At 45.4% G+C, this 24,845-nt stretch overlaps 1 protein-coding gene across 2 annotated transcripts in view; it reads left to right on the forward strand.

Moving 5' to 3' along the window:
- PLCD1 (phospholipase C delta 1) overlaps positions 1-24,845 on the forward strand; it is a 447,477-nt gene that overhangs the window by 317,989 nt on the left and 104,643 nt on the right. For both annotated transcript variants that reach the window (XM_069647688.1, XM_069647687.1), the window contains exons 5-7: positions 6,373-6,601; positions 7,766-7,967; positions 13,174-13,318. In XM_069647688.1, the coding sequence (XP_069503789.1) occupies positions 6,373-6,601; positions 7,766-7,967; positions 13,174-13,318 (576 nt within the window). The remainder of the gene's footprint in view (positions 1-6,372; positions 6,602-7,765; positions 7,968-13,173; positions 13,319-24,845) is intronic.

Below are 24,845 nucleotides of genomic sequence, written 5' to 3' on the forward strand. Positions count from 1 at the left end.
TTTTTAGCATAAGGTAAATATAAAGGATTCAACTCCCATTTACCCTATGCAGTACCTTCTAAGTACCCCATTCTGTAAATATACAATATTTTGTAAAATACCAACACATTACAAGTTGTCTTCTCGTGGAATACATATCGCATAGGGTATTGTGTCAAGTCCCCTGTCTGTACCTTGCGATAAAGGGTGTGGTGCCACAGGGTCTGCGTACTGTCGCGCTGTGATGCTGGAAATGCATCGGAGGGACAGGGCCACCGTATCCTTTACTGCTTTTTATCGTGTATTCTGTCGTGTTTTCCGCACAGGAGTTCATGTGGGACTCCTGGCGGTGCAGCTCTCTTTTGGTTTGGTGAACAGACCCGTGGGATACCCTTATGGCACCCATGGGTAGGGGTGCAACCCTGTGCCCCTAGTGTATGTTTTTGGGCAGCTGTGTGTGACCCACAGAGCAGGGTACAGGCTGGTGGCAGCTCCATGCTGAAATGACTGGTGCCCTGAGAGTCCTCCATTTTGGGATGCCCAGGCCCTGTCATTGGAATCGGTAGATTCCTGATGGAGACAAAATGGCCCCCATGGCCTCTTGCATTACCTGTTACCTTGATCTTCCCGAAGTCCCGGGAAGCCCTGACTCTGTCCCTTTCCCCTGACTGGCTGTTGGGTGGAAGTTCCATATATGGTAGTGTGGGGGAAGTGCCGACCATACTGGCTGGAGCCTTCTCAATGACTGTATGTTGTGGGTACACCTGTGGGTGGGACCTGGGTGAATGGAGTGTGTGACAAATACGCATTCTATGTTGTGGGTGTCTAGTATCTGGTGGTTGACACAATGACTGAGACAGCCCTGCCCGAAACCGGTATGAATGCAGTATGGAGTGTTGAATTGCTCGGTACTTGTCCCAATACACATAACTTGTTGTGAGTGTCTGGAGAGAAGTGAATGGCCTGAATGCACTGTGTGCCTGATTGGCTGCCTGCCTGCATGAATGCCCTTGGTCGTGATTGGATGCTTGAGTATGACCCAGCGGAATGAATGGGAGATCAACAGTATATGTGGGGACCTCTCACTGCTAGGAATCGTGTTCAGAAGCTGAAGTTTACTACGACGAGTAACTGGAGTAACTGAAGCTTGACCTTGAAGCCCTGCTGGACGAGAAGAATTGCTGTTGCTCTCCTTCACAATCTGAAAGCTGCTGTGTCTCCAAGGACTGATCCAGAGAGGACCTGGTAAGGCGCCCTCTTCCCGAGCTACGAGGGACCATCATGCACCAGCAGATCTTTGCCAAAGCTCCCTGGTAGACAGTCCTTCGACAGGCTGCCGACCCGATACGGGGACTGCTGCGGACTCCAAAGAGAAGCGTCCGGACTGTTGTCCGTCACCTTCGACGACTGCCGTCGCCGTGCTCCCGTTTGCCTAAGAACTTCGAATCCAAGGACGCTCTTCATCTGCCTCGTTGCCGCTGTATCCTGCTGGAGAAGGCCTGATTGTCGACGTGCGAGGAGTATCCGCAGGTGGGTTTCCTGCCACCCAAAAACCACAGAGACGCCGACGACTTGACGCCCTTGCTGGGCCACAGTTCTTCAAACTCTTTGTGGTTCAGAACTATCGACACCGAGGTGCCCCGGACGCCACTTCCTTGCAGGATGTTTCTGCTTCCCCATCAACGAGCACCGCTAGGAACGACGCGGCCACTTCAACATCGTAGCTAGACCTGTTCTCCGTCGGACGTTCAACGACCCGTGACTCCTGCCTTAAAGGGAGGGCACTCAAGAAGGGCTGTCGATTCCCCGACAAGGAACGCTACAACGCCAAGGTACTTTGGGGTTGCAGAACTATTGGAAAGTCTAGTGTGAACAATATATGGACTGGGCTTGTGATACATCTTTGCTTTACAGGTTTCCCAGGTGGGGGGGATCTCTACACAGAACTGTGTCTAGGTAGCAGGACCAGTATTCTGCCAATTGTTCAACCATCTTGCTTTCTTTCCTCTCTCTACTGCTGGTTTCCTCTTTATTTTGATCTGTGTGTCATTCCGACCGTATGCACTTTAATGAGATCTGATAACGTTAGTGGTATCACTTTAGAACTGTATATATTTACCCTTGTTGATTGTCGGAGTACAAAGTGAGTTATCGTGAAATTGTATATACCTTTGAATATTATATAAAGACTGTGTTTTAACCGATACAGTTTGCAGACATTCCTTTGTGGGTGCTTGGGGACTACACTGTACTTAAGAACCAGCCCGCATCACCTTCTGAGAATCTAGGCCTTGATTGCTCGACCATGTACCAATAATAGAGATTCTTGGCTGGGGTCCTCTGTGCCTCTCCTCTACCATATAGAGAGCGGAGGTACGGGCACTCCCCTCCAGCATCTTTACACACACACACTCCATGGTGCCTGTGTAACATCCAAAACTGTCTTAACTAAGTCCTGCCTATAAAGATAAAACTAGGATAGATATATTAGAGCCTGAGAAACATTTGAGAGAGAAAGAGAGAGAGAAAGAGAAAGAGAAAGGTGGAGTGTATTTTAGACCAGGGGAGACGTGACCTCATGGGATCGGTGGAGGAGATGATTCAGTAAAACGCGAGTGTTGACAGCAAGGGGAGGTGGAGGATTGTATCTAGAAGGATGATGTGACCTCAAGAAAGACTGAAAGGAGTGCATTCAGGAGGAGATTATGCTGATGTAGAGCAGTGTGTTCAGGAGTGTTGATAAGTTACTAGTGCTGGGAATCACACAGGGCAACTTTTTGAGATAATGTGAGGCAACAACAGGTCCTATCGTAGCAAGCAGGGTGCAAATGGTGTCCAGCATTTTAGGGATTTTGGATGTGAAGAAGGAGACAGTCATCTGTGGAAGCGAAGTGGTGTATGGACCAAGGTGTTGTGTGGCATGGCATTGAGTGCATTGGGCATTTTGTAAGGATGCAAGAGGAGACATTATATGGAGATTTAAATATGAAGATTTAGCAGAGTCGAGAGCAGTGGTGACGGCAAGGAGAGGTTATTTGCAAGCAGGGGAGTGAGCTTTGTGCTAGGAGCATAGGTAGAGGTGCAAAGTTGTCCTCTGCTCTGATGTCTGGGTAGAGATGGGAAGGGATAAAGAGGCATGTTGGTTATTGATAGTCAAAGGAGCCAGCCACTCTATCAATGGTAAGTTTGATAGTGTGAACTAGTTGACGAGAGACCCTGGAGGGAGGTCTTGACATGGTTAAGATAGGGGACCATGAGGTCAAGCTTCAATTTTCTTTTGGTGACAGTTGAAGGGGGTGGAGCAAGAATGAATGTGCAACAGAAGAGTCCAATTAAAGGATAGGAAAATGAGATCCAGCAAGTTAATATCAAGGCAGGTAGGAAGGGTGACAGGAGAGTTTTCTGAGAGTGGAGTCCAGCTGCAGCCGATGGACTTTCAGAATGTTTTTGAGGTTGATGTCATTCTTGGTAGGGCTAGAGTCATCACCCGGTAGAGTTTCCAGTAGTGGGTTAAGGACAGCATAGAAAAGATTGAGTCCCAGTCTGGTTGTACGTCAGAATTGTGAATCACCCGTTTTCATGACTCCCTTAAAAGAGGAGCAAATCTTACATTTTTGGCAAATACCTTCCCCAAATTTCCTAAATGGGGGTTTGCAGCTCACACGTCCTCATTTACCCACATGCCCCCTTCCTTCCCATTAGCCCCCTTTGTCCTTAATTGTATTTAACTTTCTAAGGCAACCATATACATATGTGTTTTCGGCATGGCTTCAAAATGCCTAGGCTAACCATGACACCCTGGAAGGCTCACAAATCTGACTGCTGCTGAGCTAAAGAGAGACTTTGTGTCCTTAAGCACTTTGCACAGAAGCACATGACTAGGGCCTGGTCAAGTATACAATCATTTGGTAGACATGACTTAAAATGCAGGCGGGTTCATAATCTGGATGCTGGTGGAGGGTAATGCCATTGTTGAGGTAATCTGGTCTAGGAGGGTGATTCTTCCCCTCCTGTTGCTGATGAGGTTTACTAATCGGGTAGGACAAAGAGCAAACTTGTGCGTCCTTAAAGGAGTAGTTAATGGATGTTGTCATTTGGACACAGAATGAGCATTAAGGAAAAGGCAACTCACCCTGTGGTAGCTTTCTGTTTGATCTGTAGGATAGTGATGTTGGGTACATAGTGTATCCTGAGTTTATCCTGAAGTGGCTATAAAGCGTCTGTAATTGCTGACTGTAATTGTTTCCCTAGCTCGAATAGCTGGTCGCTTGAGCTCTATTTTGTTATGAATGCCATTTGATTAAGTTACAGTGAATTATTCCTAGCTCGTAAGTCCATAGGGTCTCCTCTTCCCCTCCCCTACCACTTACCCCATGTTCTTGCCAGGAATACTTCCACACATGTCCAACTCTTGGCACTGATATTCCTGTCAACTGGGTTGGCAAACCCAGTGCTCTCCTTTGATATAGGGATTGTTTCATACAAACTAATCTGGTGAAAGCCTGCACACTACGAGGGCCCGCTTGAGTACCTCTCATGTCATCACGCAACCACTCGCCACATAACTACATCTAGTACTTGCTTTGTCAGTTCTGGGTATTTCCATCACAATAAAACTCTGCTCTAATCTGAGCTGTAGTCTCTCGAGTCCTACACTCATACTTAACAATAAATTATCACATTTGAGAAACGGGCGTCCCTACTTCAACAACCGTATCCCCTCCATATCACCCCAATTATTTTTTCTCTGTTTTTGCACATTCTATTGACTGATTTCTCTTTCCTACCAACCCCCTCCCAAAACCTGCCCACGCTTTCCACAGACTAAGGTCTGACGACACCCTGGTAGGGTCACAATATTCCACCTTTCGAACAATGCCAGACACCTTAAGGCCACAATGACAGTGATGGGCGCAATATAAATATTAGACCACATAACCTAGAAACTCAACGGGGTGAATACATTTCAGACACACCACCCCGGTGTGGCGAGCCTCTCTCTCAAGCTATCTCTCCTTTCGGCTCTGTGCCCCATAGAATGTAATTCACTCCCACGATAAACGTGGTCCAATTGTAGTCATAGCTCCTCCACCTTTTCCTTCTCCTGCTTTCCTGAGCATCTTATGTATCCTCCGCCCTCTGCCCAACCATCTACCGGACTTTGCTCCTCCCTACCACTACTGTATGTTGTATCGTACGCTTCCTTTGCCTCTCTGACAAGCAAAAAGCATGGACGCCATAACCTATGACAGGAGTTGCTACTCAAATGCAAGAAATCATAATATAACATGACACGTATGACTGGTTAGGAAGTTTGTGTAAATAAGCTCCAGAAAATAGCTTCTCAACTGGTGTTTTATTTATCTCACTACATGCCAGGCATGATTTAGTGCAGAGAGACTGGGCATTCCAGACGCCCAGAGTGAGTTGAACAGTGGGGGTTTCTTGTGGGAGAAAAGTATGGTAGGTGAGGTTTGAGTGGCCAGGGTGGGTGTGAGGGGAACAGACGGGGTGTTTTTTGTGTAGCTTAGTGGAATATGAGGACAGCAGGAGAGCGGGCGAGGGAAGGGGTGGCCTTCATGCCCGAGGAGACGGGAAGAGAAAACAGTCAGAAGATTTGTACGACCCTGTTGGTCTGACTGGGTGGTGAGGGTGTAGGAAGAAGGACCTGAGGGATCATAGGGGGTCGTGCCTACTGTGCCAGGTGAGAGTGCAGTGCTGTGGGAGCAGGCTTTGTGGGAGTGAGCCTTCGGCACCTTGCGATGGAACTATGGGCTCTGCTGGTTCCTGAAGGAGTGAGACTCATCGACACCCCCCCCCCATAATAATGGGATTGAGTTGTGGACCCTAGTCTAATTTCCTTAGCTGTTCTGCAGTGCCTTCCTGAGTACCCTCCTGTGTGCTTGGGTTGGCATCGAGCACTACACCTGATGCCTAGGAATGGCAATGCTTCACAGAGCTTCTGGAGCTTGTTGTATAGCTGCAGGATTTGAGGGACATTGCGATTTTCTTGGCAGCAAGTAGCAGCAAGTAGCAGGGCTTCTTTTGAAGAATAGTTTAAACAGAGGAAGGAGTGTTTTAAGGGAGTTCCCTGGTGCCATTTGTATTAGTGATTTTCCAGGTGTAGATAAAGGTGTGGTCACAAGAGCAGGTTTGCCAGCATTCAAGTATTTAACTAGAGGTTTGGTTTTTTTACCTCACAAAAGACACCACAGCATTTTTTGTCACACTTTTTTAATCCACTTTCTGCGGCAAAATGTATGGAGGCGGCTTGAGTGAGGCAATATTGTATGGGGAGACGGTAGGGGTCTCCCCCCGCATTTTTCTGCCAAAAATCTGATTATTATGTAGCTTTGTTTAATGTAAAAACGGTATTCCCTTTGCGATTCTCAGAAATGTGACAAGTCGCAAACAGCTGCTCTAGAAGATGACGAAATTGAAGAGTTTTATAAGCTTCTGACTCAGCGAGAAGAGATTGATGTCATATTTTCGCGATATGAAAGTAAAGACGGACTTATGTTTGCCGACAACTTTAAGAAGTTTCTGGTAGAAGAGCAGCAGGAGGCGGTCAGCCCGGAGTTTGTGGCGTCACTCATCGAGAGATATGAGCCCAGTGAAGCAGGTGAGTGAGAGTGCTAGGCCGCGTGCTCGCTTTAGCAGTGCCTCGGACTTAAAACCAACATAAATGTACACCTAGCATAATATATGTCCCTCTACCTTGTTTGGACACCTGACAACGTGTGTCCATGTGATCACAACGCTCCAAGATAAATTGGGGCCACACCCTCCGCTATTGGAAGGTAGATGACTACCAGAACCGGTTCTATGAGCCTCATTATGAGTGTGACAGTAATTAGGCAGTAAATCTGCCAGAAATTCACCCTGAGGAGTTACTGTTACCACCACTTGGTCAGGCAGAATTTCTGCCTGAGTACAAGTGGTGCTGGCGGTGTAATTCTCCATTTATTTGGGGTCCATTGGTCCCAATCGGGCTTTTTTTGATGAATTACCGCAGCAGTAATTATGCTAATTTTGACGATTCTTTAGCGTTGAGTGGGAAGATTTACCTGCACAGTTTTACTAGAGGTAAATCCTCCACTCTGACCCAACCTCATAATTTGGCATAGTGGTAAAATTGGCAGTAACTCAGTAACTTGCTCCCCTTTCTCCACAGGTGCATATACATTTCTATGTATATGTAATTGGGAATTGTGACCAAAAGTGCATGACCAAACTGCAGGCTTTCAAAAGAAAATCTTTAAAAAAAACAGAGACCACCAGAACTGGAGAACAAGGGGTTAACACTGTACATGTGGTGAAATAAGTGCATTTGATAGAAGTGACTAAAGGCATGTTTAAATAGTCCCTGAAACTTTTGAGCCTCTGAATGCGCCAATGAGCTATACTGCTGGATTTGAATGATACTTGTCCAATTTTCAAGATAAGGAAAGTCGATTCCAGTTGATCTCCTGAAGGTTGTGCACTCAGTCCTGTGTAACATTAACAGTTCTCTGCTGATCGCTCTCACTGGATATAGTTAAGCCTAGAGCTGAGCCAAAGTGACTCCAAAATTGGCCATGTTGGCAATCGCCCCCATTTTGCCTATCCGTTTCACCGTAACAACCATTAATCGAAGAACAAGTAATATTTACAAAATCAACTTCTTTGTTAAAAAAGTAGTGATGCTTCAATGAAATTTGAAACAATTCATTACAAAAACAAATTAATTCTTAAATGAAAATCAATATAATTGCCAAAGGATATCTGTATGCATTATATCTTTCAGCCAAGAGACAACATGCCCTGACCAAAGATGGCTTCCTCCTCTATCTGCTGTCTGCTGAAAGCAACATATTTGACGTGGCACACAAAAAGGTGTACCAGGACATGACGAAGCCCCTCAGTCGGTATTTTATTTCATCTTCACACAACACCTACTTGATGGAGGACCAGCTGAAGGGGCCGAGCAGTACCGAAGCCTACATACGGTAACCATGAATATTTCCTATGACTGGAGCCTTCAGTTTTCCTACATTTGTAGTATTTCTACTTTTAGCTGTTGCGTGTTGGGTGAGTGCAGCCGTACATCCTCTCTATTCTGTATCAGGACAGCTTATTTCTTCGTTATCTGCACATAAGATTGCATTGCCTTGAAATTAAAACTGGTCCCACCCCAGCCAATAACACATTTCTTATACTCACATTTGAAAAATAAACCATTTTGTGTGGTACATAAGTTCGAGAAATGCCTAATAAATCATGCAAACTAGACGTCAGTTTGTGAGAAACCTATATCTGCAAATCAAATCTATGACAGTTACCATTTTGCATCCACCTCTTTAATACGATATCACAACTCTTATTTTCAGCTTAATGACATGAAAGTTTTCACAACAAAGCATACATTTCAAATGATACGTAACCGACCCCTTACTGACTTGGGCACAGTAAGATGACATTGAGCGAGACGTTCTTAGCAGTCGAATATCTTCTTTACACAATGTGGTGCATTCTTAAACTAAATCGAGCCCTGTCCACCGCTATGGGCCGTGTGTGGAAAAGGCCCAACAGACTTTGATCCCAGTGGGTCTGCATTTGCTCCAGTCAATAAACTTCCAGGTTGCTTCGTACCCCAGGAGTATGGGCTCAATGTGATTGCACTGCCTAATTAAGTGTTCAAAATGCCCCTAACTCAATGGAGTTGAATTTATCGTCCCCCAGTGCTGAAACGGTGTATAGTCTGCTTCCTGTGTAAAAAATGACAGCCCCTCACTGAGCGGAACCAATTAAAGCATTTGTGTTACTTCCCCTACTTCAAGCCGTTTTGTGACCAATTTGGGTACACCGTGCAGAAATACAGTGATGGATGCAAAGGCCCCTGTGGGCCTAGTTGGTTCTCTAGTTAAATTTGACAGATATTCATCCTGGGCATTGATTGGCTTTGCCAGAATCCTATTGGCCCTGGGGATTCTGTTTCCTTGTAAGCTACAGATTTTCCCCAATGGGCGTGTGGCTACTGGGTGTGAGGACCTTTTGGGTGCAGGGCCTGGTGGAGGTGTAGGCCCTTTGCCCCTATGGGCATGTGCCCTCGGCCCACCTCCCCTTTTTCCATAGGGATGTTGAAGGCTTCTCCTTTTGTGTTCATTGATTGGGTCTGCAAAATATCCCGCAAAACTACATTGACGGTCCCTGGTGCTTGCACCAGACTCCCCCCCTAGCACACTTGCAGCCTGTCTGCGGGAAAACTGGGGGAGCTCAGAGCTGCCCTTCAGGAGTGGAGGTGAAGGTGGGAGCAGTGGTGGGTTCATTCAGGTAGAAATAATGACACCTAGTGGGAGAGTATTCATACACGTTTTTCCTCACTATTGCTCTACTGGGTGTGGCTTACTCAACACCTGTGATCCCAAACCTAAAAAAGCAGCAACACATTTCTTTGTGTGCAGGGATCATTGAGTAATTAACTGAAGGAAAAGGACCTAGGCTGATTAGCCATCGGTGCGGGCCGCACACCTGTAATTACCACGAATGGTTAAATGTTTTATATACTTTGTCAAAAAATATCTAATGAGTCGAACACAGTTGAAAGTGATTTTGAAATTATTCTCTTTAATCCACTGCAATGTGAATTAATAAAAGCTTGTCATTGGTTAAGAAACACCAATTTGTAATTTGCTGTTTTGTAGGCAAACGATAACCCTGTGGCTAATGCATTTCGGAAAACCTAGTTTCCTTCTTCAGAGCCGGGTAAATCTATTCAGGACAAAGTATAACATAAAACATTTAACCATTCGTGGTAATTACAGGTGTGCGGCCTGCACCGATGGCTAATCAGCCTAGGTCCTTTTTCTTCAGTTTATTACGAGAGCCCAGCACAGAGGCACTATTTAGTGGGCTGCACCCTACTAAGCAATTCTTATAATAATAAGAAGTTTGCATGGATTACATTTACTAAATCACAGAGTACATAGCTGTGCTCCCTCTTCCAACTCAAATTTCAATCATTGAGTAATTAGTCATGGAAGCAGGCGTGTGAATTCATGAATGACATCCATGATTGAGAATCAGTGTGACAGGCTAACAACCACTTGGTTCAGTGGATCAGTAGAGCCTGTGCCCCGCCAAAAGATTACCTGTCTTGTTCCATCACTCAATATTGACAAAAATCAGACAACCCTACTGCATGCGGTTGACTGTGGAAATGGGCTGCAACACAAGAAACTGCAAGCCAATGTCTTTTGTTAAACATCTAACAGAGGCGATGAGAGAATTGACAAGATGTTGGGATCTATGTTGCTATCCCAGCTTAGTGTGTCACACTTTATACAGCTTTCCTGGCTCTGCCACTGCCTTCAATATTAATGGATCAGAGAAACCTGTCCTGTGGAGGAAGATGCTCGCTTTATTGCTGGCCACTGCCTTGGCACTATTAACACATAACATTTGATGTTCAGCGCCTCTGGTTAGATGGAGCAAATGCTGTTGCTCAGGTCAATTGTAGGTCTAATTTGGCTGATCTCATACAGAATGTTGTATGATTTCAAGCATTGTGGTCACTACAATAATGAGCTTGACCAAACCACACTCTCATGGACCAAGTATGTATACCCCTCTGCTCCAGTGGAATTGTAAAGTGTTTGCCATGGATGGACATGTGTACTCTGTTTTCTACTGGGAGAGATTGTTTAGCAGTTTTATTCTTATGGATATGTGCTTTTAGATTTTGTGTTAATTTCCCTGTTTTGCTTTTAAGCGCCTTTCGTGACACTGCACTGAAGGGAGGTAACTCTGATATGAGACTGACTCATTGAGGTAATCTTCCAATGATAGGACGTGAAATGATATCGCAAAGGGAACTGTAATCAGTGCATTACCGGCACGTTCAGGAACTGCCTTCACTGCAGTGCAAAAGCAACATAGTCGGCCCAGTTCACAAAGGGGTTGCAGGTGCAGGACACGGGGAGCACTTAGCCTCTCCGCTCTGCAACCACAGCAACTTGCAGTGAAGTCCCTTGATTCACGAAGGGGACTTAAAGGAATAGTGTGCTCAAAAATGTTATTGGCTAAAAAGATGGCCATTAACCAAAAATGTATATAAAAATATTTTTATACAAAGTCATGCAAGATTGAGCATTTCTGTTTGAGGGAGAGATCTGATAAAACCCATATATGCACTGAGATTCCCTTGGGGCTGGACTCAGGCAGAGGAGACAAGGCACAGGGCAAAATGGAGCCAGAACAGCCCAGCTTCGGTGCATCTCTGTGACTCTGCGATGAAGCAGCCACTCATGTGGCAACCTCAGTAGACATGTTGCTGGTCTACAGAAAATCGATGGGCAAAACGATTTTCACCAGTGCATGCTCTTGAGAAAATCCCACTGTGTATCGAGTGCAGTTAACGGTAAAGGATACTAGATAACGTGCCCAACTAACCGAAGAGCAAAAACACAGACTGAAAACTAAAATGAGCAGAAGAAAAGTATGTTACTGAAAAGAAACTACAGGCTTTCTCTGTGATGCTTTTGCAATATGTTATGTTATCTGTCGTTTGTATAGTGCCTATTTTTATCATTGGTGTGATCTGAAAGCGCTTTGGGTTGAATGCCCTCGTGGACCGTAGTCCATGTCAGTGGAGAGAGTTGGGTAGTTGATAGTGTTTGGGTGCCCACAGTGGTGTGTAGCTGCATTCTAATGCTAGGCATAGTGCTGTGGTTGTGTGAGATCAGGGTAATATGTACAGCGAGACTGGGTAACCTCGGTATCTGCGTTCTGGCAGTAGAGCAGCTTGTGTGTGAGATTGTGTGCAGCTAGGCCGATTTCCCGTGGGGTATAGCCGATTTGCTGTGTGGTATAGTTGCGTTCCAAAGGTTGTTGAGGTGTTCATGGAGGTGTAAAGGTATGTCTGCAGCTAGGCCGAATTGATCAAGGGGTATAGCTGCATTCTGTTTTTTTGGTGTAGTGGAGAGAGTGAGCATATTGGTATGTGTTGGTCTGTTTGGAATGGTGGGAGACCCCTGGTCTTGACAACCTTCCAGTTCGTCCTGGGGTGACTGTATCTATTTTGGAGGTTTGGAGCCTTAGATCTCTTATACATTCTCAGTCTAGTGAGGAGTTTGTTCTGGTTACCAGGCTTGAGCGTGTCTTTCCCTGCTTGACAGTGTCATCAGTGTTGAGTTGTCTGATTTCAAAACTTTACTGTGCTAGCCGATTGCAAGTCTATGGTTGTCCCCTTGTCTCAATAAGTCTACAATTGTTTCTTGGATGACGCCTTCTCATTTTGCCGTTACATCCGGTTCTGTTCTATTGGACTTATAAGTACATTCTAGATTTGATGACTAGTGATCAGCGCACCCGAAGGTCTAGCATCATTGAATTATGGTTATTACTGTGTCTTGTTGGGTTAGCAATTTCTTGATGATACCTTCACAGTGTGCAGTTAATTACATTACATCCTAAAACCGATGACATGTATTCAGTGAACCCAAAGGCCCAGCAATAGACCAGGCCATGTTAGTGTGGTTTGTCTGACTGTTTTTGTTTTCTGTAGCAGGGGATCCAGTGTAGGGTATGGAGAGCAGGTGAGAAGTGATCCGTTTGTCGTAGTGCAAGTAGTAGTCTGGCAGTCGATTTCTGGTCTCTTTGGAGTTCGTTTAGTTGGTAGGCCGGCGCACCCAGGTAGAGGAGTTGGCATAATCAAGTCTGAACATGACAATGGACATGATTGCAGCAAATCTATTCGGGTATGTCAGGTAAGGGAAGATGCGCTTCAGAAGTCTATGGTGGAAGAGACAGCATTTGGATACATTATTGATATGGTGAGACAGAGTTAGGTCAGAGTCCGTTGTGCAGCCCATGTTTTTGACAGTGGTGGATGTGGGTGGGGGGATTGCTGAGGGAGGATGGCCAGGGAGACGGTTGCGGGAATAGAGAAGTATTGCTGCACACAATGATCTCCATTTTACCTGTGTTCAGAAGGAGATGGTTGTTTGTCATCCAGAGGTCAATGTCTGTGAGACATGCTGCGAGGTAAGGGCGGGGATCAGAGGACAATTTGGGAATTCTCAGGAAGATTTGTTTGTTGTCAGCGTAGTTATAGCAAGTGAGGTTGTATTAAATGTCCATTTGACGTCTCCTACACAATTAATATTTTTGTGCTTCTCAATTTAAAGAATAATAACATATTTTCTCTCGTTGCAGAGCCCTGTCTAAAGGCTGCCGCTGTGTGGAGCTGGACTGTTGGAATGGGCCCAATTCAGAGCCTGTGATTTACCATGGGTACACGCTAACCTCAAAGATTCTCTTTAGTGATGCCATAAAGGCCATCAAGAATTATGCATTCAAAGTAAGACATTGTTTGGACCTTTGACCCACCAGAAGTTAAATCTGTGACATGCAGGCTGCCCACAAATGGTCATGAGCGGTGACCACAGAAATGCACAACAAAGTTAAAATATAGATATTTTATTCAAGTTTGCACACACAAAGGATTGGATGGATGATTGCTGGGTAGGAAGCTTCCTGGTTCCTGACTGACTAGAGTGGGGGAGCCAGAAGGCATGGGAATGGCATGTTTCCTTCCATTGATTTTACTGGCGTTAGAGGGCATATATTGGCAGAGCTGGCATGAACACCTTTTGTTATAGTATCATTACTGGCATCATGGGCAAAGCACACATGAGTATTTTCTTATAAGGGAATGCTGAACTATATGGGTGCACGAGAATGTACATGTATGGGCACAATCAGTATGAACATGTTTTTTGCACTTGCAGAGTACTGGTATAGTCAGCAAAACATTATGAAAATGCCCCTGTGCATTGTTGATGACTTGGCATCTAATGGACTTTTTTCATGTCTTACCCTGTAAAACCGATGGTAAACTGTGTGGCTTTTTACCTAAGTTACCACAGAAAGTATACTGTAAAATGACTCATTTTAATACATTATTTAAAAAATGTTCTGAGGGGGAGCCTCTTGATTGGATTGCACTCCTTCTCTACGCTCAGTCACGCCTGCACATTCAGCCAGGGACAGAACAAGCCCCCTTCCCTCTGCGTCTCTCATTATGTTGGTCGCCACTACATTCACTTCAGGTCCCACTTGTCTGCGCCTCCATTCCCGGAGAACGTACCCCTTCTCTGCTAGTCATGCAGCTAGGCTGGTGGTGGCTTTTTCACCTGTATTAATTGGTTCCACTGGGAGGAATACTTTTTTCCTGGCTGGGTCCTTTCTTGACCCCATCCTCCATTCATCAAAATGGAGGTTGCCTTTGTTTTGCCTCGAAGAACTACAACACCACTATCCCTCATCCCTCTTTGTGAATCTAAGAGGAAGTGGCCATCTTGGGCTACTGGATTGCTCTATCCCAAGAGAGGGTGCTGTAGTGAACCTTAAACCAATTCTATCTGGCATAAGTAGATGCCTGTCTGGGATAGTTGAGACTTTGACAAATGGTTTGCCTCCCTGTTTCCTCGGGGGATAAAAGCAGACCCCATTATCCTCTGACCTTGCCTACTGGTGGAACTCTGTACCTGCAGTCCTGGAAAGCCGGCTGTTCGAAGAGCCAAAACTTTGCACCCGCATTCTTTGATGCCCTGTTGAATCCAATGGTGAAGCTCTGCCTCTCCAACTGACAAGAATAAAGCCGCCGCATTGCTCCTTTCCCCATAAGTGTTGAGGAAAACTAAATCACAGGTCCCCCTCAAAAGCCTATTCTTCCTGAAGCATCAGAATGCCTTCCTCATCAGCTACAGAAGCAGGTGCTCTTTCACTGCCAGGACACTGAAACAATCTGTGGCGAACTTACCAGATAATCTTAATGCCAGGACATCAAGCAAGCATTCTGGTTCCGTCTCCCCCAGGGGCCTGTGCTGCCTCCAGACCTGCTGCCAAACATACCTCCTGGTCCTTCTTTTGTGGCTAGCTTCGCTCCGATGGGACTTCTCTGAACTTTCCTCAATATTCCTAATTCTTTGGGGCCTCTCTAGGCCATCCTCATCCTCAAAAGCAAAATCGCGTGCCCAAAGACAACGTGGAATCCCTGCATCTTCCACTTCTTCTGAACAGAGCTGACTCGCCTTTCCGCTCATCTGGCCCGACCCATGATCTAGCAATCACCAAATCTTCAATAATCACCCTCCCCAAGGGCCTTTGTGTCCCCTCCTGCACTGGTGGGTCGTCACTGGATTCCTTAGTGGCTGGTGAACAATGTGCACAGCAACCGCCTCTGGAAACTGCCCACCAACTAATGTAGAACAGTTTTTTCAGCCTCTGGATTACTTTCCAGAATCTTGGGCACTGCCAGTGAGCCTTTTCACCATATACGTCTTTATCGCGGGACCCCCGCTTCATCAAGGATCTTCTGTGGGACTCCAGAAACAGAGCCTAGGGCACTTTTGAACAAATGTAACTCTTTCCTGCCAAAGACTGCCCCAAACCAGCACAGCTTTATTATATCGTATTATTTTCAGGGTATTTATTAAGCGTGGACCTAGCTTCGGGAAGCTGCAGAATACTTTACAATCATAGGGGGAAGAACACGGTGAAGGAAGCAGATAAACAAGGGCACAGGGAGCTAACAGGGGAGGACGCTTAGAAGGGCAGGCAAATTGCCAGCAAGGGATCAACGAGCAACCAGGTGGGGAAACCGAGGAGAGCAGATCCCCCAGTCTCAGGTAGTGTGCGGAATGGAGGGTGCGTTTACCTAGGTGTTATGGAAGAGCCGTTCCTTGAAGAGGAGGGTCTTGAGCTCCTTCCTGAACTTAAGAAGCAACAGGAGTCGGTTGTTGACTGGGAGGAGGATCCAGAGTCTTAGGGCATAGACAGAGAAGTAGACACTCCTGGTCTTTTCTGGGCTACATGGGAAAGGTGTATTTGCTTGCTTGCTACTCTATTTTTTTTTCTAGGAAATACTTAAACTCTGAAAATTCTTGTTCAAACTGCTTCGATTTACCTGATACATTGTTGGCTCAGGTATGCCACAGGGACTGCGGGTCACACTACAAGCTCCCCGTTCCAGCTCCCAGGTTCCAACACCCCTCCCCCAGTGCACAGATGGAGGACTCCGCCAAGGGCAAGTTAGAACTGTCGTTTGTTACACAAACAGACCGGGATCATACAGGACATTCAAAATCACCCAGCCTCACAGCTCCTAAGCCTGTGCCAGTCGATTTTGTTTCATTTCTGCGTAGCAACATGGGGCTCTTCCCCAAAAACCTAAGAGCCCGCCTGATTGGGTGATTGGGATGCTATCGCATATGGCTGACACATATTGATATTGGTTTGTTGGTCCTCGCATGTCGGTGGCTTGCCTGCTCCTTCCCCAAGAAACTATTACATTGTTGCATGGTCACAGGATTATCATTGGACCTTGCCCTTTGCCATCCACCCCTAGATTTCTGTTCCTTTGTTTGCTAGAGCTGATCTTGCCAGGCCTGGGACACAGTTCTGTTCTCAGTGCACCTTCTCAAGGTGATGAGAAAGACTGTGTTCCCAATGTTAGTGCTACCACTTTTGCCTGTGAGAGTGCCCTCATTGTGCAAACGTTGTTAATGATTCCATATTTCAATTCATGTCTGTGTTGAGAACCTTTTGTCTTCCCACCGCGGGTGAATGACCATTATCTAGCTCAGCTGCATCACGTTATTGAGGGCTGCGAAATCAAGCTCTTTGGTCTGCAATTTGAGGATTTATTCTGCCCTTCTGCAGATGGCTCTGTTTCTTTGCTTCAGAATGTGCTGTTTGTCTCTGACCTTGGCTGCAAGCCCTGGCCTGCTGTCCTGTGGAGCCCAGTTCTTCTTTGCCTCTCATCCTGTGGTTTGTGGCCCTATGTAACCTCATTATAGCTGTACTATAATTTCTATATATCTATACTGTGCTATGTTTCTCATAGGTCTTTCGTCATTGGTCCTTCCAGGCTCCTTACATGTTGCTGTAGTTCCATAGGGTTAGTTGCGATCAGCGCCTGCAAGCTTGCTCTGCATCTCTTTTGCCTTGTGTTCACCATTTCTGCACTTGGCTAATGAGTGAAATAATAAACTTTTGACTGTATGAATATCTATCTGTCCTCTATCTACAGAACTGTGTAAGCATGTTCTTTGTGTGAGCACATGTGGGTTCATGTAACTTCATGCATGGCTGCAAGTTTACTTTGTGACTAACGTTGCTATGACGTCGGCACAACTGGATTCTCGTTATTAACCAATCTGATCCATCGAAGCGTTTGGATCCATGATCAGGATAGAGGCACCTGTATTCATAAAGATGTTGACTGGATAAGGTTTAAATGTCTGTTTAAGAGAATATCTGTTCGCATATGTGGATGTCACTGGCCCTCCTGTGGGCTGTCAAACAGTAAGTTGCTTTGTGCGTTCTTGACTCTGCATGCTATCATGTTGATTGGGGTGAGGCGGGGCATTCCTGGGACCATCTCTTCAACATTTTTGTTTTACAAAGTATACTTACCTGTCAGTGTGTCAGGTACATGGGAGACAATTGTGAACATTGTCCTTACTGCCTCCTCTGGCACATCTATGGGACTTCGAAAATGCTGAGGTTTCCTGGGAAGCCAAAAAGGAGGGAGGAAAACCAACTCCAATGACGAAGGAACCCACGCTGAAAAGGAAATGGAAGAAGAATATTAGAACACCTCCAAGGCACAGGTATTCAAACAAGGTTGAAGGAGAATACACCCACCTAGAGCATAGTAAGTAGACATAGAGATCCTAATTGTTGTCAGGATTCCACCATGAGCACTGAGTGCATAGATCAGGAACCTGCATGACGTGAAACAAAAAGGAGGGAAGCAAAGAGACCTAACCCGCTGGCACACAGAAAATTTTACTGGACAGTAGAGGTGCAGAAAAACGGTGTCCTGGATGTGACTTGCAGGTTGTGTACGGTGTTCGGTTCCAGGTGAGTAATGAACATTGCCACGGTAGAGACCACAAGACGCAAGAAAACATCCCAGGGAATAGATCAGGGAACCATGCAGGGGACTGGTAATCTAGGTCCAAAATTACAGGCCACTGGAGTAAGAGGACGTTGGTATACGAATAATCCAGAAAGATAGCAAAATGAAGATCCAAAAAATCTGTCTCTGGGTCAAGCACAGTTTGTTATACATTGAACTCAAAAAGTAACAGGAAATTCAAACCCCAAATCAAAAATCCAAATTCATTTATATGACATACATGAGTTGAGCGGTCAGGCCAACAGGATTGAAGGACAACAGGGAGCAGGAGAAACCAGGAATGAGTATAAAGTAGAGATACAGACAAGTAGTGGGAGCATAGAGGGAACAGAAAACAGCTTGGTAGTCCCTCGTTTTGTAGAGAGCCATCATCCCTTCACTGATGCCGCTTATTCTCTCTGTCCTGGTTCCATTTGCTGCATCGTTTCATGTCATGTGATGTCCTCAACGTGAGGCCTGGCATAATTGCTCCTCAGCATATTGGGACCTGAAGTCCTTCCATGCCCTGAGCAAATATTCTATTTGCATGCAAATATATTTTGCAGACATTCTCTCATTTGGTATAAATGAAAATGTGTAGTGTACCTGCTAACAGCCCCACACCACATCCCAAGAATTAGACCTGGCCTGCTTTGTTCTGACTACCACTTAAGAGAGCCTGGCAAGCTTGAGGAAATCACTAAGAGCAGCTAGGCCAGCAAGATGGAACTAAAGTCTGTGACCACATGGCTTAAGGAAAATGCGCTTTACAATTCATGGCCTACAGGGTCTGGGTAACACTGAGATCAATTTCTGGACAACATAGTGCAAGGTATTGGGAGAAAAACTCATTCTGTGATTAGGTACCTAGTCTAAAAGACCAGAGAAACAAAGTCCTGGCTTGGTCTCAATCCTATTCTTAACCTCCCTCTCTATACTAGCAATGCAAGTGTTCCCAGGCGTCTGCCCAGCACCATGTTCAGCCAAACCCATGGTCACAGGGCATGACTGTGAGTTTCTTCTTTCATGATGTTGGGGATCTCGTTGTAGCTCGGCTTCAGTCCATACTTTGTCATGGTCCTGCCTTGTCCTGGTGTAGTTTGGTGAAGATGTCTTTGTTCCCCAATTAGTGAGGTGATAGCCTCGTGTTGCTCCCTGGGCAAGACCTTACACCCCCTTGTCCTCATAAAGATTAATTCTCAGCAAGACACACAGGCATTCCCTTCTGAACACCATTGGCAGTTTGGGTAGAATTTAAAAGCCCTCATCCCAGTTCTAGTCTCTAGCAAGTCTTTCTTGGCTGATGATCTTTCAACCTACAAGGTTTGGTCCATAGCTCCCTGCTAGCTTAATCAGCTTCTTTCTGCACTTCACTCATAGATTGATTAGGTGTCTATAAGGGTTCTCGGCTACCAGTGTGTGTGTGTGCGCTTTAGTGCCAGCCTCAGTTTAGCTATGGGTACACTGATTTAGCTTTCCCCTCTTCTGAAACTGACTTTATATAGGGCCTTCTTGTCTGGCCCCAGCACTAACACCTTCTCCTGTCTGCAGTACTAGTTTCTCATGTCTTGCTTCTGCTTGCACTTTCTTCTCTGCTCTCTCACAAGAATGCCAACCTGTCTTCTGACCCCACACCCATACAAAAAGGAGCTTTCTCGCTCCTTATACTGTTGATTAAAACGTTTGTTAGCCTTGGTTCTGATTTGTGTGTCCACTTCCCTAGTTGTGCTTTAGTATATGGTTGATCCTTCGAAGCTAGGTCACCTCTCCCATGGGAACGCTACTCCTCTGTTCCCTGCCTGTTCATTCGATCACTTATATTCTTGTTTGTATAATTCATTTTTTGATCCACAGGCTAAGTGCTTAAGAAGGCTTCCACCACCTCTGACTCAGGTGGATTCATCTCGTCATCTCGACCGGGCTTGCCACCACGTGTTGCATCCAGACTCAATGGTTGATATGTGGCTCACAAGCCACAAAGTCCCATTGAACTTAATTTCCCTTACAGAGTGGATATCTCAGTTCTTGAGTGGTCACCCGACTCAGCTCGTGGGTCCTTCATACTAGGTTGGAGACAATGCTATATTCAGTGGCATGTCCAAGAAAGGGGATTCCTTGCCTTGTGGTTGTACCTATTGCTTTGTGGGAAGACCACTGTCATTATCCCCAATAACAGGGACTCCCTCCACAAAGGCCAGATGCTTTTATTATTTTAAAACATTAAATCAAAAATAATGATTTTGCTGTTCCAAATCGAATCTACACTGAATTTCCTCTAAAATGGTTGGGAACTCCCTTCTATATCGAAACAAAAAGACCCCCTCTTCAATATGATAGCACATCTATGCACTGAGTTAATTCCCCTGTGTACCACAATTCTAAATCAAAATGCTTTATCTTGTAATCTTTATCTAGAAGGATGAGGGAGTAACCCTTATTTCCCCTACTTGCTACCACAACCTCCTCACTATCCATTTTTTAGTCATAAGACCTTCCAATCCAATGATCGTTAGCCCTTTCTCCTCCCACACTCTACCGTTCATCAGGTAGCATGTTATAGGTTTTAAAGATTAACTTATTTTCATATTTGGCTGTGTTTCTTATATACATTTCCAATGCTTTTTTCAGAATGTATATTTTGATTTGTTACTTCATATAATTTGATAAGAAAAAACTATTATAACAGCCTCATTGTGAGTTTGGCGGTAATTCAGTTGCAATTGCTGCCCGTCTAGATTATGCATACCTACTATCCTGTCCAGCAAAATTACCATTGGATTATGCGTGGTGGTATAGCAGTGTTGGACTCTAGTTATGGGGCCCATATGACTCCACAGGGGCATGGAGGCATTACAATGGGTGATAATTCTACCTATGGTAATTCTTCCAGTTTTTAGCCTTAAATTGGGGGATGTAAATCGAGCACTTCCGTGGAGGTAAAGCTTCCAATTCAATGGCAAACACATCGTTTGGTGGTACAGTAAAACTGGTGGCAATTCTGCCAGATTTTTACCGCAATACCAAACCAATCACTCAAGGAAAAACACAATATCTCGACTTCAGAAAATCATCCTGAGGAATTGTATGTTTTCCAACTTGTTTTATATTTTCCATCCATCACCAACTTTGGAATTTAACTAAAGCATAGTTTGAGGAAGTTCCATGTCTGATCCTGGTGTGGGAGGTTGGAGGAGAGTGGGGCAGTGGAAGCCACTCGCACTATGCTGTGAATCGTGTAGGAGGTGTTTGGAGGACCTCCTTGTCTGCCTTATTTCCCCAACCTCCTCTGTGAAGGAGTTTCCCTACAGTCTCAAAACCCAGTCAGTGTAAGGATTGTAGTAGATGAGAACCAGGAGACGTACATGGTTGCTTTGTGCTCAAACTTTCCTATATTTTGAAATCATTGGAAATCGATGCTGTTGCTATCCCTTATGTGCTCGCCCTACTCTATAAAAAAATGTAAAAGGATGCTCGCCAGGATGTCTATTACAATAAAGCACCCAGTCCGGATTCCTATGTTGCCTGCGTCCTGTCCTTACCATTTACAAGAGAATCATATAAACTCAACACTTGGGCTTAGTATCACCAACCGGCCTTACCATCTCAGTCGGTCGACTGGGGACTTGTTGAGGTAAGGTCAGTCCCTCTATGTCTCCACAATAAGGAACTGCAAAATATAAAAAAAACAGAAACCACTTCTGGGTGCCAAGAATAAATGTGGGACTGGGGGAAAAGCATCTGCAGAAACCCCCCTAGTAGTGGTTAAATGCTGAAATCCACTGGAGGCTTGGGTTCAACTGCTAAGTGAAGAAGATCCAGGGATATCCATGGATGAAGGAAAATACGCGAGGAAAGGCTCAATGACTTAGAGCCAGGAGGAAGCACAGCAGAACAGGATATCAGGAAAAACAAATCGGGCCAGGAAAAAACGGGCTCCAGAAGGAAAAGGAGACTAAACCAAGGAATGTGGAGAGGGTAGAATGTACTGACAAGAGCAGGGAGCAAGGCAGGAACTAGGCAGTGACAGAACTTCGTAAACAGGAGTGTTGAGATGTGCCGCTGGATCCTCAGCGATCAGGGAAAATCTTCTCTGGCATTGTTACGTCTTCACGTGATGAGCGCCTTGACGTCATTACGTGATGTATGGCACAGTGCCTCCGAGCATCGCAGCCATCTTGGCAAGGTTGTGGATGGCGGCTCGGCTGAAGAACGAGCAAGTGTCTAAATTGTGTACGGTGGGCAGCCGTAACACTTGGGCCAGAACAAGTAATTGGTGGTCAGCTTCTGATCCCCAGCGTTAGGTTTTTTTCAATAGATGCTCCTCACCTCTGTGTAAAGGGTGAGCGAGGAGGCTGATTGACTGTCTCAGCTTTTCTCTCTCTTGTATTGTTCAGGTCAATCCAATAACTGTCTCTTTTGCCCTGTCTTGGGGGCTGGTTCCTCTCACCCCCTTTTGGTGGGGGTCTCTTGTCTCTCACCCCACCATAGGGTTTTGTTTTTTACCCGACCCTGGGGTCTTGTGTTTCTAACCCTGTCTTGGGGTTTTGTCTCTTCTTCCCCAACCTGGGGTCTCAGATCTCTCACTCCACCATGGGCTTTTGTTTCTTATGCCCCACCTTGAAGTCTCAGGTTTCTCAGCATGCCTTGGGGTCTTGTCTTCCTCATGCTGGGGTCTCGAGTCTCTCACCCTGCCTTTTGAGTTTTAGCTCTTCTTCCCCATCTTGGGTTCTCAGGTTTCTCATCCTGTTGGGCAAGTCCGTCAACTCCTGGTTGGCTGCAGCAACTTCCAACCTCTTGGGTCGGTGCTCGTGAGGAGAGTAGGGGAGATCTGCCGCCACAGTATGTTCTCCCAGGTCTCCTCCAGGCATTGTGTTCTGGGTAGCACTTGTCCCTTTCTCCATTGGGCCTCTGTGAGGGGTCGGAAATGTGAGGCGGACAACTTGATTAAGGTTTTTCACAAGAAGCCATTTTATTACCTTAAACGGGTGTGATAAATGCCTCGCTTTCCCTACATGGTCGCAGGTTTCCCTGCCTGTGAAACTAAGGCTAAAGAAAAACACTCTATTACAAAAAATGTATCTCTCCCTCACACTTATAAGTACAACCAAAGCATTTTGGGTATTAACATGGCTGTTCAGATTCAACAAAATAATATTTAGAACCAAATATTCTTGTAACCAGGGTTGGATCCCCTTATCAAGGTATACATTCCAAAATAAAGGTTCAAATTAATAAAGTTCACTCCAAGAAACCGGTTCTACTTTAAAAGGTGCAAAGGTTTCGCCAAATATCCAAATTCTGTTTCCAACACAAAGTTCCTTTACTTCTGGGAGTTTGCACTTGGCGTTGTGATTGTTGAACTTTGTTGGATTATAAAACAAAGTTCCAATGAATATTTCAATAGGATTTCGTTTCTCTTGAGAAAGATAAATACTGCGCACGTCTTCTTTATGCTCAACAATGTTTTCGTCAGGATGGTTTTGCCACAGTTTATCAAAACACTTAAGTGGCCTTGCAACTTTCTTTCCATCACAACCTTTCACCACAATGCAGTACTTTAAAAGTCTTCTTCCTGGTTCACTAACCTGTCAGGACTACCACTAAAATCCCTTTCCTGGTGTACTCTCCTTCCAGGATACATCTCCTAAAACTACTACAAGTATTCTGCGGTGTGCTTTACTTCAAAACATCAGTAAAGTCTTTGGTTTTCAATAACAGTAAAATTCACAACTTCTTCCATTAAGATACACCACCTATTGATGCTGTTTGTTGCACTGATTAATTGGCCACATATAATACAGGTTGTGTTTCTCTCCCCCTTGACACTCTCCACAAGGAGGGCAACTTTGCTGCCACCTTTTGCTCTTCCACTTTCACGCAGGTAATTTCTGGAAATGTCTTTTATTCAAGAAAGCTGTTTCCCCTTTTATTTCCAAACTCGTGATGAGGCCCTTTCTCTCATTAGTTCTGCATTCAAAAGCTATACAAGACCGAGCGCCCCGGAGTCACCTGTCAGAGGGCAGCTCACTGGTCTTTCCTTGCGGGTCTGTGTATCCCACTGGCGCTGCCACTTCTTCTCTGTTCTTCAGATTTGGAGCTTTTAACAGCTCCAGTTGCAGTCCTATAACTTGCGCCTCCTCCAACAGGAGCTCACGTTGCTCATTTCGCTTCCCGGTGCTCGCCAGCCACCGGAGCCAGACACTAAGCACGGATAGAGCTTCTCTCCCCCGGGTTAACCTGCAACAGCAGCGCTTTCTACTTCGTGACCTCTGCAACCCAAGGTTCTCCTTCTTACGACTCTCTCAGCATCTCTAGGGACCATCTGGAAAGGAGGATGGATAGCTCAGGGGCAATGTGTTTGTCCTGGAAGCAAGACAACGCAGCGCAACCCAGGTTTGAATCCTGATCCCGTGCTTAGAAATCACTCACTGGTAATACGCTTTATAAATGAACAATAATTAAATAAACCACATCGGTGGACCTGGTTTCCTCGACACTCTGCCCCTGCTGATAACGCCTTCCACTACTACTACTACTACCATAGCATACTGCAAGCAATAACTCACTTGCACATGGGGGGATTTAAATACTCAAAATTCCTGCTCAGGTGCAGGTTGTCAGAAACACTAGACGGCATACTGCAGTTCTGTGCCTCGGTGCCCCTCGTCCTCATCTCTGTACCTATGGCATTATGGGACTTAAAGTACCAAACATTTTAATTCTTCTTTTTATCACATATTTCGACTTTGCAATAGGCCATTGAGACCGCTCGGTCATGAGTGAAGTTGTTTAGAGGGTTCTCCCATTTCTCCTTATCCGAGTCCCCTCCCATATGATCCTCCCACAGAACACCACCCCAGGGTCAGGATCTTTCCCTGCCCACATGAGAAGGGTCCCACGCCAGGGTCTTTGGCATGAT

Source organism: Ambystoma mexicanum, chromosome 2q (genome assembly GCF_040938575.1).
Source record: "Ambystoma mexicanum isolate Mex_15411 chromosome 2q, UKY_AmexF1_1, whole genome shotgun sequence".
In the NCBI taxonomy this organism is placed as follows: domain Eukaryota; kingdom Metazoa; phylum Chordata; class Amphibia; order Caudata; family Ambystomatidae; genus Ambystoma; species Ambystoma mexicanum.